Source organism: Chionomys nivalis, chromosome 6 (genome assembly GCF_950005125.1).
Source record: "Chionomys nivalis chromosome 6, mChiNiv1.1, whole genome shotgun sequence".
In the NCBI taxonomy this organism is placed as follows: Eukaryota; Metazoa; Chordata; class Mammalia; order Rodentia; family Cricetidae; genus Chionomys; species Chionomys nivalis.
In genome coordinates, this window is record NC_080091.1 from 30,630,444 (window position 1) to 30,644,940 (window position 14,497).

The window sequence follows — 14,497 nt, forward strand, 5'->3', positions numbered from 1 at the left end:
AAAACCCAACCAACCAACTAAAAAAACAAAATAAGTCCACAAAGTTGTTACTATTATTTGATAGACTCATTTATACTAATCATGTACTTATTATATTTTGCTCTTCATTCATGCCTGTATTTCTGATTAATGTTTCCTTCCCTACTGACAAATGAATACCTTACACACACACACACACACACACACACACACACACACACGATTTTGTCTGCTTTAGGATAAACTGTATGATCTTGACTAAAATGCCTTGAATTATTAATATTCTAAAATGCATTTCAGTGTAATAGAATCCTAAGTGGCAGACTGATGAAGTAGTGATAACAATGGGACTCAGATGGCAGGAGTGACGGGATTCCAGCATTGCCTACTTTCTGTTATATTTAGAAGAATTTGCTATGGCTTTGGAGAAGGACTCTCATATTTGGGCTGTTTCAAGACAACATCATTGCATTTTGTTTTGCTTTTCCCCTGGAGGTTATGGCATGGAGTTCTTTATATATGCCCTGACTTTATTCTATTCTTTAAATTATTGGACTGATGGTTTAAACATTTATAAAATGAATCTTGGGTCCATGGAGATGGACACTAAGAGAGACTTACATAGATCTAATCTACATGGGAAGTAGAAAAAGACAAGATCTCCTGAGTAAATTGGAAGCATAGGGGCATTGGGGGAGGACTGAATGGGGGAAGGGAGAGGCAGGGAGGGGAGCAGAGAAAAATGTAGAACTCAATAAAAATCAATAAAAAAGCAACAAAACAAAACAAAACAAAACAACCCCCCCCCCCCAAAAAAAAACCCAAGGTGTTGCTTTTGTAGAGGACTGGAGTTTGGATCTTAACTTAACTGATGTCAACATATTAGGGGGCTCCAACTCCACAGAATCAAACCCTGTTCTGGATTCCACAGGCACCTGCACCCTCACCTCCAAACACATACACAAAAATAAAATTAAAATTTTAATACATTGATATTTACCTCATCAATTTTATTGTATGCAAATGCTGTCAATTCCATAAATGACTAAATACCAAAATTCTAGAAAATCTTGTTTTTAATCTATAAACTTTTGTTACTCTAAAATTTCCTTTTACAATACTGTTTTATCAAGTTAATAATTAATGTTCTAAAACTCACATTATAAGTTATAGCCTTCAAATGAATACTAGTATGTTATATATGCCAGTACTGTATGGTAAGATTACTGCTTCAGAAAAAACACAGCTTTTCTTACCATACTTTCTTTGGGTACAGTACAACACACCTTATTACACTGTAGAGGTTATCAAATTGTGATTTTATGTATATATGACAAAGTGTAAATCTTTTTGATAATATAAAATGATCACTGTGTTTAAGACAATTTGACATGATTGAATACTATTCCTTACACAAAATATTCGCATCTCTTTAAGCTAATGTTTATTGTATGACTAAGTTTTATCTATGTTATTTTCTAAAATTAAATATTTCCAACATAGCACTAGTTCTGAGGCATATAGATAAATCTCAGAGAAGTTTAAATATGAAAATGGCTCCCAGTTTGTGGAATGCAAAACCCATCAAATGTCAGCTTTTTCTGCCTAACAATGGGAGTTCTCGAAGACTGACATTTGTCTGTCTTTATTGATCTTCATAAGGGAGACAATGGCTTCTGAATGTGAGTTCAAACTTACTCTAGGAGCACTCCAAGTTCATGTCTTACCGTGCTGTGGAGGACACACGTTCTTGTTGCTCATCATTTTAGTTAGATTGGTATTCTGATGAACTTTCACTGGAATTTGGATTTTTTCTAACATAAAATTTTCTTCTGGTTTATTTTACTTAGCATGATGACATGGTGTAGTAGGAGTTGCGGGCTGCGTTCCTGCCGCCCCACCTCCCGGCCGCCTGGCTAGCTTATGCCCCAAAATAACAACACACAAACTGTATTCTTTTAAACACTGCTTGGCCCATTATATCTAGCCTCTTCTTGGCTAACTCTCGCACCTGGACTAGCCCATTTCTAATAATGTGTGTAGCACCCCAAGGTGTGCTTACCGGGAAGATTCTAGCCTACATCCATCCTGGGTCGGAGCTTCATCGCATCTGCCCTGGGGAGCAGCTGCATGGCATCTGTCTCTAAGAGGAGCTGCCCTGCATCTGAGCTCATTTCCTCTTCCTCCCAGCATTCTGTTCTGTATACTCCACCCACCTATGTTCTAACCTATGAGGGCCAAGCAGTTTCTTTATTTTTTAACCAATGACCTTCCTCCATCAACATGGGCTATATAAAATTGAAACTGACCTACATCTTAAGAAAGGATAATTAAATTATAATTCATGTATGCAATGGAATGCTTTTCTTATGAATCCAAGTAAGGTAAAGATATTTGTATTAACATAATATTGATAGGATTTTGAAGTCTTCAATCCAAGGGCTCCCCTTTCATGGAATAGGAAACCAAGATATGTGCTCCATACTGGGCTATGGTAAGGGCGATGTCTATGTGGAAAGCAGTTCTCTCCAGTTGAAGCATTTGAAGGCTTCTGTTATGCTGTTTACACATTTTGGTACTATCTAAACTAATAAAAGAGTTTTATTTGTTTTAAAGCTGAAGAGGGGATGCACTTTGTGAGTAGTAGCTATTTTTTTTTCCCTGGGAAAGAAAATACCAAACACACAGATGATGACATAAACAAACTCTAGTATATCTTACTACTGATTAAGGAAAGGAAATCTTACTTTACTTGTTGCCTCCTCATCAAATGAATGTATGCGACTTAATGAGCTTCTTTTGTGTTCGTGAACTGGTAAAGGAGGAACTTTCTGTGGGCTTGTCCAACCTGGAAATCAAAATTTCATGCATTTCAGGTAAAATATACAGATATGTTTCTTCCGTTAGAAACATTCAGTTAATGTGCATTAAACTGTAACAAGACTTCTGGAAATTGTAGGTTTAGTTTGATGTTTTCCAAATTGCATGAAATGCATGCTAAGATTACTAACTCAAATATTTGGGTCATAATTGTCCACAGTTCTGGATGCAATTTAGTGCTCTGAACTAGTTGGTCATTTTTCCAATTCCTACACTGAGTGTGTACAACAAATGAAACTAGAGGCATGTATGCTGACCAAACCTTACAAACTTAAAATTGTGTTAGTGCGAAGACCTAGAATCTAAGCATGTCACATGGAATTTGTGGATATCTGCATCTATAGTAAAACCAATGTCCACTTTGAGCTATAGCTGTTATAGCCATAGAAGGTACAAACCACAGGTTATGCATACTCCTAGAGTGCTAGCCAAGCAGAGTACTTGATCCAAGACCGTTTCTCAGTCCTAGTACACGTTTTAAGCTTAAAATAAATAATAGTGTTTTATTTACCCCAGAGATAGGTTATGTGGGTTCCCAGGTGAAATGCTCTGTTTTAAAACTCGTGGAAACAAACATTCTTGTTCCTTTATAAAGCTTATTTGGTATAGTGGAGCCATATCTAACCCTTCTATGGGGACTAAGACATTGAAGTGTACTGGAGGCAAACCATTTTAACACATGACTGGTACCACTTGGCTTCCTTCTTTGGGCTGCAATAAATCTGTCTTATTCTAAACACCACGCAATAGATAGTAGTGTTAGACAAAGCTTCTATGTAACCGTTTCTTGCAGTTTAGAGAAGCATTATCTAAGTCATCCACTGTTACTATTCATTCTTAGCTTAATTTTCTGTTGCTTAAACTATGACTTCTTTGTGTTTAGCAGACTTGCTGTTATTTTCTGTGTTTTTTTGGTAACAGCTTTGTCTATTGCACAGATTTGTCTAAACATTTGTCTTAGGGTTTCTATTACTGTGAAGAGACACCATACCACAGCAACTCTTATAAGGAAAACATTTAATTGGGGTAACTTGCTTAGAGCTTCATAGTTTCAGTCTATTATTATCATGGTGGGGAATGTGGCAGTGTGCGGGCAGACATGGTGCTGGCTCCATTTTGATCAGAAGGCAACAGGAAGTTGATTCAGACACTGGACAATATCTTGAGCATGAGAAAACTCAAAGTCTGCCTCCACAGTGACATACTTCCTCCAAAAAGGTCATACCTACTCCAACAAAGTCATACATACCTCCTAATAGTGTCTCTCCCTTTGAACTTATAGAGGCAATTACATTCCAACTACCACCACATTTATACTTGACAATAACAGTCTTAAAGGTTCATATCAGTCACAAATCTAGATGAACTGTGTTGCATTTGAGCTTTGAAGTCATATCTGGCCTTGTCACTTAGACAATGGCCACCCTTGGAAGTACTCTTGGCCTCCAAATCCTCACTGATTTAGATAACTTCAGTAGATAAAACAGCTGGGGCCATGAGATTCCTTCTCCATTTTCTTTATTTAGCTATTTTGGGCCAACTTGCCTAGACCATAGGTACCATCTTCTCTTATATCCATACTAATCTACCTAACCACTGTATTTTTAAAGAAAAGGGTATAACAATCCACATTTGATCTAAAAAACATTGGATTCCACAGAGACTTGTGCCACAGTGGAGGATGGGCTCACTTTACCATGTGACTGACTTCACTTGAGCAGAGAAAAACAACCATGGTTTGCTGCCATCTTGGCTAGGGAGTTCATCAAGATGGAAGCAACCAAGCATCTGGGATTCCATCTTTGCTAATGATATCATAAAGGCAAATGTCATGTGACTTCACCACCATTTTGGTTAAACATCACCACATGACACAAACCAAAATGGTGGCACCCATAAAACTTCATAGTCCCATTGAGTTCCCTGGGAATCCGCATATCCCTTTATATTCGACCAAGGAGAAACATCAAACCTCCAAAATGCTTATTTTATAATTTTAATGTTTTCGTTTGTTTCAATTTTGATAGTTTTGCACAATACAATGATGGGCTTTGAAGGAGAATCTAAATACTTTCCTGGGCACCTGCCTCCAATACTGGCATATTAATTAGCACAGGGACCTAACACTCTTGAGATTCATGGTCCCAAGAGACTCAAAGGATAAATGGTCAAGTGCTAGGCCAGCTGCTGCCAGTGAGGAGCCACTGCAATAGTCTCTGCCAGGTCGCACTGTCTGCTGCTTTTGTGACACATCTTCACGCCCATTTTCCCCAACTGCAAAAAACCACTCCCCCTTACTGTCCCATTGACATGTATCTGTTTTTGTTTCTGCCTGATCTAACAATATGTTTTAAGTTTTCCTTTAACAATGAAAGTTATAAAACCATAATCATAACAAAACATTAATGTTCAAAATATTGATTTTTAAAGCATGTTTTTATTTATCATTATGTTCACATAGACTGCCTATATGTGCTTTTTAACATTCTGTATTTAGTAACAAATTGACTTCTAAGTAAGTGCCTGTGGAAATTAAAGTTGTTAATTTGGTTCAACTTCATTTTGTTCATAGTAAAGCTAAAATAAATCATAACAATGGTTAATAGTCCCTAATCTTTCTTGGAACAGTCAATGCAACTTTCTGAAATTTAAAAATGTCTACATCCGCCTTTAAAAATAAGACACATGGATAAGGTATACATAACCATATAATTCTCATTAAATATTATCTCCTTGATCCAGCCTGATTTTTCTAGCCTCTTATCACCCCAGACTCTTTCTTAAATCCTGAATGGCAAGATATTGCTTTTCTCAAATTTATCAACTCTGCTGGCCCTCTTCCCACTCTGCCCTAACTCTCTCCTGCCAAATACTACAGTCCTTTGAGACACAATATAAATACCTCCCCCACTACATGGGGTCCTCTATATATTGACACCCACCTCCCCTCACTGACTCATCTCTGTGTCTCCCATTGCTAATCCTCCTTCTCCACCCTTCTGGTCAATCTCTCAGCTTTATTCTGTAACCAAGTCATCCATTTTCAGCCCTCAAACGTTGTACAGGTTTCTCTAGGAGTTTTTGAAGGTGGTAGAATGATGCTTCACAGCTGATCAAGTTAAAACTCTCCTCTGCTCTATAAAATCAACCCAATCTATTCTCCCTTAGAGCCTGGTGAAAGAGCCTAGCTCCTCATCCCCCTTTCTGCAGTAAGTATCCAATGAGAAAAAAATCCACCTCCTTCTTTTTAATCTGTCCTAAGGGTTGAGAATGAAGGGTTCATGAACTCAAAGCCTCAGGTGCCCGGAAAAACTTTGGACATGACAGTTGACTTGACTGATAAAACCTGTGCAAAATTCTGATAAGGAGGGCCACATACCAAACCCGTTGGTATCTCCACTTCCAGACTGCAGGGGAACTTACCTTCAGATTGAGTCTTCTATCTCTAAAGTACCCTCACTATCATTTTGTCCTCTAAAGCCTCAAGACCCACACACCGCATGCATACAAGCTCCTATCCTGCAGAGGCTGAGGTGCTTCAGCTGTTCTGACTAAAGTACACTTTTACTTTTGGAGATGCCCACCAACTTCTATGTCCACATCGCCTACATCAGTCCCCATCTAATACTATGTGCGTCTAAATGGAATTCCTGTAACTTCTCATTTAGGTTTGTTTTTTTTTTTTAAGATAGAATTGAAAGAAATCATATAACCAATTAATATACAGGCTAAGCTGTCCAACTCATGACATGAAGGAATCAAGACAATAAAATATCCATTTCAAAAAGCCAACCAAACAAAACCCCCAATGTTCCCCTACTAGAGAGCTATATTATATGGTATTAGGCATTTTGTAATGAATTATTCAATTAATTTCCTGAATCTTTTAGAGAAGTCTATAAGGATGATATCTGCAATGTGAATTGCTACAAAGACACAATATTTCTGAGATTTATGTCCTCAGTAAATTACAACAGATGAGAGAATTAATTGATTGTTTAATTTGCTATTGTAAGAGGGTTGTTGAATACTAGGAATCTGTATATATATATATATATATATATATATATATATATATATATATATATATATAGTGTGTGTGTGTGTGTGTGCGTGAACGCGCGTGTGCACATACACATATTAGGGATGGTAGTAGCGAAAAGCAATTCTGGATACTATGCAGACCAACCCATCTAATTATAGGCTAGAAATCTTAAGACACTAGCCATATAATATATTTAGCAACGATATAGCCTTCAAAGTATTTGCTATACTGTACGTAGAAACTAATGGGCATATCAAAATGAAAAGCGGAGTTTTGTTGCGAGGGGCTGATGAACGAGCAGAAACTTCATGCACACGAGTACTGAAACCACTATGAGGCAAGTGCAACAATAATGGAGACCAGAGTTGTGTGAGATCGCAGAAAAGGGTTATCTAGTCCAACCAGACTGTCAGGAGTTAGGAACATCTTCCTCAAGATGACAACTGATCTAATCTTGAAAATTGAATAGGACTTAAATTTTTGAAAAAGGGGAAGTGGATGAAAAGCAGTTGTTCCAGGCAGGGAAATAGCATGTACCGTAGGAGCCAGGTCTCTGAGAGCAGAGTGCAGCGAGGAAACTGCAGAGTGAAGAGTTACAGCTGTCGCACCGAGTCAGGAAGGGAGTGGTGGAAGAGCAGGAGGGGAAAATGTCAACATGAGAGATCCTTGGGCTTAACCTGTAGACGGGATGCTTTGGAGTGTTTTAGAGAGTTTAAAACTTTCAGAAGTCCCTATGAGTTCCTCGGGTGACTAACAGAAGAGATGGTTCTGGGGTGACTCCGGTAGCTTCCATAGACAATCCTGCGACGCTCTAGGGATAGAAGCATCTTCTTTGTCCTCTAAGCAGAGTCTTGCTCCATGAATTAAGGCACTGTACAAATCTTGGATCCAGATGTTAATATTTGGGACAGAGATGTGGGCAAAGGAAAGACTGTGAGAGGTGGTTTGTAGGGTTCCAATAATGAATACATTTCCTATTCAGATGGAGTTGTTGTGACCATTCTAAGCTGTGTTTTCTTTATCTTTACTGTTACCATCATTGAAAGAAGAAGTTAAAGAACAGCAAAGAGTGAGTCAAGTTCGTGGCATGCAGTTTAAGTGTTCAACATGTTTATGAACCACTGATTAGTACACATAAAAATATTGCTTATATTATTTTCATAATCAAAATGATGATTCACTGAAGCGCCACTTCTTTCTGCCATCCAAGGGACAGGGGGAGTAGGCAGCTTTTTGCGAGTCCGGAAAGCTTCGTGAAGAGGCAAATCTCCAGTCTGCTTGACTTTTGATTTCTCCCCCTCCATAACTGACATATGTGTAGCCAGTCTTCTGTATGTATTTTTATAAATGCCCAAGGAAGATGGAAATATGGAAAGACACACAGAGGGTTTAACTATTGTCATCAGCTGGAGTCCAAAGTGAAGGAAAGCAGGTGACAATAGACAAACTCACTTTAGCTGCGGCAAGGAAAACCAAGCCATCTGCTGCAATGAGAGGGAGAGTCTAGGGGAGAGCTCAGGCATGATTAGACTAAGTTTAGAACCATTGCCTGGTAGATTATAAAAAGAGCCATCAATGAATAAAAAAGTGAAAAGATTAGACAGAACTGGGATTCTATTCATATAAAACAGTGACTTTTAACATGCTATGAATCACTCTCCTTAGTTTATAAGTGAGGACACACAGGTAGACAGAGAATTCTAACTGGCCCTGGGCCACATAACAGTAAAGCTTAGGATTGAAGCTCAGAGTGTCTTGATCTTGGAGCCTAAACTCTCAGGTTCTGTTCTGAATCAGGCAGTAGAATGTACAGCTCAGATAAGACCTAAGTGTTGGTACCATGTTTATCAAAACCATCTTGGTAATTTAGTGTCTTTAACAAGCCATTCTTTACCCTAAAGTCTTTTGTAATGATATTTTAAGAATTCAGGGTAAGAACTACTTTAAAGAACTGACCAACAGTCAGGCAGCGGTGGCACATGCCTTTAATTCTAGCACTTGGGAGGTAGAGGCAGGTGGATCTCTGAATTCGAGGTCAGTCTGGTCTACAGAATGAGTTCCAGGACAGTCAGAGATACACAGAGAAACCTTGTCTCAAAAACAAATAAACAAACAAACAACAAAAAACAAAGAACTGATCAACAATGTTCCCTTTGAAATTATATTGACTGGGGTTTTGTGCTTTCCTGGTATAAGTAGCATATACATCTAAAAATGACTTTATCTCTTTTAATGATGTATTACTAGTAATAAGCTATTATGTGTTGGAATATTAATAAAGAATGAACCCACGCTCCTTTTTTGATTTCTAGTAACAAACATAGTGTTTATTTTTTGTTGAAACAAATTTGTTTGCTGATCAGTGATTTATTTTCCTAGATAGAATTTTCAGATAGCCAACTCAAAATATGCTGACCTCATTAGTACTCTACGTAGGAGTTCTATAACTCAGGCATTCCCCTAAGCCCACCTTGAAGACTGTAAGTGGAGTGATATGCAAAAAGCACCATGCTTCTCCCTGCTTATGCCTCTTCAGTTTCTCTCTTCCACCTTAAAAAATGGTTGGAAGGTGATGCTGGAGTCATGCTGACTGCTCTTTTTCATTTCGATCTCTTTTTCTTGCTTGGTACCTAATAACTTCACTATTTCTCTGAGAGGAATGTCAGAAAGCATGCATCTCTACTAAGCCAACATGTGTGGCCTTGCCCTCCTTCACACATTGTCTTCTAAGGTTTTGGATGAAAGCTGATGATGAACTGTGGAAGCGTCCTGCAGTTTCTGACACCACAGCAAGCCAGGCACCTCCGCCACAGGTTTGACCTTTTCCTTTTCCCACAGTCAAAGATGCTAATCTTTTATCCCTCCCTCCCTGCCTACCATGCACACTTCCCTACACAGGACGTGGTTGTTGTGGTTTTCCTTTGGAGATATTTCTCACTACAAATGTGTCCAGAGAATCCTAGCACAGATGACAGTAGCACCATTAATTCAGGCTTCGGAAGCATAAGGCTATTTATGGCGGGTTTGCTTCTCTTCAGTTCCCGTTCTTACCTAATTTACTTATATCTTTTTTCACATTTCATTTCAGTCCCTGAAACCTCACTTTTTCCACAGCAGATTGTTTATAAGGGAGAGAAATAAAGAGAGAACCTTGTTATAAAATTATGAAAGTGAGACATAAATCCTCTTCTGGTAAAATAAGGCTATCTATAAAACTACATCTGTTCTTATGTTTGCTGTTGATCAGTACAAATCCTATTTGTTTTTTTAAACAAAATTTTGTTTTTATAAGATTTGTATCATTTTAATAAAACCTTCTTAAAATCTAACTTAAAATAATTTGTCTGGTTATAATTTATGCTACTATAACTGCTAAAATTCTGAAAAGCTCCAGTTCATGCTCCTTTACCTCACACAAGAGAGATCTCAAGGCTATGTTACTTTACTTACCGCCGAGTTTTGCCCTGATGGAACTGTCTGGTACTTCCCTGGAATTCCATCTTCTGCTCTGTTGTAGCTCTTCTGATAGTATCATTTGCCTTTTGATCGTTGTTTGAAATCCTTTGTCTGGCCTCGGAACTCGATTTTGAGGTTTCACATCACTGAAACTCACCAGGTTTGGTATGGTTCTGCCAATGCCAGGCTTTAAATCAGCATCAGCACCAGGACTCAGGAATCCTGAGCAGGGATCACCTAAGGGCACATCATCACGAAGTGGAAACAGTGGATACTCCTTCCCATAGGGTGGGGGATAAGGGTAGTGAAGATGGTAATCTGGCAGCACTGAAGGGGGATAAGGATGGAATTTTGAAAACACAGGGTTGCCTTTATTTTCAAATCTGCCATAGTTATGTCTGTCTTCGAGTCCTTTCACAAAGGGCATGTTCATTTTCCGTAAGAGATCGCAGTAGTGTGGGTAATCTGGATGCTCGAGAGTCCTTGCTCCTGAGAAGACGAACCTTTTAGGGATACTTATCTTTCCGGGTTTGTTCTTAACCTCCATATCCATGGAATTTCTCATTATTTTTAAGGATTGCAAATTAAATTCTTTTTGATAATTCTTTTTTTCTTTAGCCATTAAGAGCCCATAGTTCCAATAACGGGAGATTAAAATTAACCTAGCATAAAATTATTAATTCAATTTTCTAAATGTATTTTTTTTTAATCTCAAGGTATTTTTTTTTCTGCTGAAAGAGAGATAGGGAAGTACAGAAACAGGGCAGAATAAAAGAAAAAAGGAAGAGCCTTTGTTGCTTGGCAACAGGTAGAACCATAACTCATGGAACTACTTATTATGTGAATCATAATGTATTTCTTAGGAACCATCCCCCCAAAGTGCTAGTAATATTTCTTTTACACTTTTTTCTCCAATACTCAGGAAACTAATATCATATACATATTTACATAAGTACAAATATGTATTTTTCATGTTTGTATTTTGAGGGCAAGATAATCACTTAAAGAATATACTGAAGTTGATCTAGTGAATATACCACATATACAGTTTCTCTCTCTCTGACATACAAGCTAGAACTAAGTATTTAGCTGATATGTGATAAAAATTGGTATGTTTAATTTAAACACACTGCAACAACGAACATGCATTATGCTCATTTTTAAGGAAAGTAATTCACAAATTATAGCCAAAGTAAAGGTGCATCCTTATATGATTAAAATTATCCTCAGTTTCTTTAAGGACACCACAATGTCCAGAGGGAAAGCAATGAGGGTTTTTATGTTATTTCAGTAAATGGCAACATATTAAAAAATCCGCTTTAAATGATAAGTGTACAAGTCCATTTAAGAGCTGTTTTTAAATAGACAATTTGGTATGTGAAAACTGCAACTAAATTGAAGTATTAGAATTTGAGGGATAAAAATCCGCACCTTCCTTAAATGAATCAAGCAAGCAAACAAATAAAAATAGAAACAAACAAAACCAAAGCAAGCTTGTACAATAGTCAGGAACAGAATATATAAATCAGATCAACTGTAAGGTAGTTTGTATAAGTAGTGGCCACGCCCACCTTCGATGATGTTTGAAATTTTGAGATATATCACTAAACAAGAGGTAAAATTGAAAATAAATGGTTAAGTCTTTCAGCATGAGGTCCTGGACACAGTATATCCAAAACATGAAGTCAGAATTTTTAAAGCAGCCCATACCGCTCATTTCTTCATATTAAAGTGAAACCAGACTGTTTTTAGTTGTTCAAAATATCTAAGATTTATTTCTACCACAGCTCTACTATCATTAAATGCGTCCAAAGGCAGAAAAGTGGAGTATGATTCTCTTTCACCTTAAAATACACTCTCACTATAAATGGCCTCTTAGCTGGTTTGGTATGTTTTCCCGGATTCAGGTTCTGAAAGGTGATCTTCCAAGCGGAGTCAGTTTCATCTGGGGTCATTTCCTCTGTTTTCCCACCATGTCATCTGTTTTAGGCGAAACCTTTAATCCCTCCTAGGTGTTCACTGCATCTCGCTTCCATGAAGTTCCACATACAAGTACAAGTTGTTGGCATTACTGTAGTGGGTTACTTTATGAGACCTATACGTGCCTTGTCATTAGTCCTCAGGGTCAGCAGTCATGAGTAGGCACCCAAAGGCTGAAACTCAATACACTGCCAGGGTAGTCAGGAGGGTTTTCCTTTCTACCACAGACACCAGGGAAAGGCCAAGGTTAGAACTCTGGGGCACAAGATTGTTCTCCTAGCTTTGGAATCTCTGACAAGCCACTTCGGTTCTGGCGGGTTCCTTCACGGGTGCGGTGGCCTCAAAGGCAAAGGAGCCCCTTGCGGATCAACACCCCCCTGCCTCCCGTGCGCTCCCAAGCCAGCTCCTAGGCTAGCACACCTCCCGCAGACGGCCCGAGCGGAAGCGGCGGCGTGTCCGTCGGTCCGTCCTTCCGGCCCGCCGTCCGCCAACTTCCGGCGGCGGGTGGGCGCGCGCCAGGTAACGACCTTCGGCGCCGAGGCTCGGCCGGCGGCGGCGTGTGGATGGAGGCCTTGGCCCCGGGCCGGGCTCCGCGGGGCCGGCGGCGGGCCGGGACTGAGGGCTCCGCGCTCTCGGCGCTGTCGGTGGCCGCCGTCCTGCTCTCCGCCTTGCTGCGGGCGCCCCCTGCAGGTGAGGCTCGGCGCCGCACGGAGGGCGCTCCGGCGGCCGCGGCTCCTCACGAGAATTGCCTTGGGCCCGAGTCACGTGACCCCGTCCCCGCCCCACCAAGCGGGGTGGGGGGCCCCCTGTGGCTGCTCCTGCACCGGGCAGCCTTGGTTCGTGTCTGAGAACGATAGGGAAGATCGCGGTGGGAACGCGAATGCGAATGAGGCGTAGCTGCAGGAGATTGTTCAGATGTGACGCTTTCATTGAAAAGTGCCTTAATAAACTTAATAAGTTCGTGGGTCACCGCCCACCTTGTGTTTCAGAGCGACCGTCTATAGTGATGTATTGTGCTGGACCTGTGCTGTCACCCCAATGAGCTTTTGAAACATCTTTGGTGGTGGAGCGCCCTCTGTTGGCTCTAGACGTAAAATGCAGGGTGTCGCTGGGGTTTGGGGATTTAAACTTTTCTCACAGTTTGAAAATATATTTATGCTGGAGAAAGAAAAGAAAGTTTACTAGCTTTGTCTTTTTTTTAAAGTAGAAGGCTGTGGTTGTATTTTGTGTGTGTTTTAAGGTGTAGCCTTACTACTAATAAGCTGTGTCCCATAGATTCTAAGGCAATGTACTAAAGATAACACTTGTCAGAAGTTAAAATTTGTTCATATGAGGGATAACCAAGGATACAAACGGAGGAATGTGAAGAAAGGAATAGGGCGGAGTAAGGAAAGAAAAGGGGTGTGCTTGTTAGTATAACTTGACACAAGCTGTAGGCACTTGGGATAGGAACCCTCAGTTGAAGATTTGTTTCTACCTGATTGACCTGTGAGCATGTCTGGGAAGTATTTTTTTTAAATTGCTTTTGATGTGGGACGGACTACTTCTTTGGGAGTGGTGCCATCCCTGGGCAGGTGGTCCTGGGCTGTGTAAGAAAGCAGGCTGAACAAGCCAGAGGAAGGAAGCCAGCAAGTAGTGTTCCTCCATGCTTCTACTTCACTTCCTTACTCCAGGTTTGGACTTGAGTCCTTCCCTTGGCTTTCCGGAACAACGTATACATTGTCAGTATATACCTGAAAAGTGAAATAAACCCTCTCTGCACCCTGTCCCATGCTGATTTGGGGCATAGTGTTTATCACAGCAACAGAAGGCATACTAGGACACGATAGGAGTAGGGATATGACGATTACTCCTTATATATTATAAAGACCAGGTGCTTAGTGCAAAGAAAGTTCTGTGAGAATACATTGTCTTTAATTATTCTGTCTAAGGAAGATGCATTTGAATATGGCTGTTGGCCTTATACCTGGTAATGAAAGTTTGTTTTTTTTTTTTTTTTTTTTTTTTTTTTTTTTTTTTTTTTTTTTTTGGTTTTTCGAGACAGGGTCTCTCTGTAGCTTTGGTGCCTGTCCCGGAACTAGCTCTTGTAGACCATGCTGGCCTCGAACTCCCAGAGATCCGCCTGCCTCTGCCTCCCGAGTGCTGGGATTAAAGGCG

At 39.8% G+C, this 14,497-nt stretch overlaps 2 protein-coding genes across 3 annotated transcripts in view; one reads left to right on the forward strand and one right to left on the reverse strand.

Annotated features, from left to right (window-relative positions):
• Spmip7 (sperm microtubule inner protein 7) overlaps nt 1–10,925 on the reverse strand; it is a 44,840-nt gene extending 33,915 nt beyond the window's left edge. The window contains exons 1-2 of one of the 2 annotated variants that reach the window (XM_057772817.1): nt 10,355–10,925; nt 2,780–2,827 (exon numbers count right to left, since the gene is read on the reverse strand). In XM_057772817.1, the coding sequence (XP_057628800.1) occupies nt 2,780–2,827; nt 10,355–10,925 (619 nt within the window). Of the gene's footprint in view, nt 1–2,726; nt 2,828–10,354 lie in introns of both variants that reach the window. The other variant, XM_057772816.1, reaches the window with a different exon arrangement.
• A 1,874-nt stretch (nt 10,926–12,799) lies between these two features.
• The window catches only part of Zpbp (zona pellucida binding protein), a 123,643-nt gene continuing 121,945 nt past the window's right edge, over nt 12,800–14,497 (forward strand). The window contains exon 1 of the mRNA XM_057772361.1: nt 12,800–13,030. Coding sequence (XP_057628344.1) covers nt 12,904–13,030 — 127 coding nt within the window. The 5' untranslated portion in view covers nt 12,800–12,903. The remainder of the gene's footprint in view (nt 13,031–14,497) is intronic.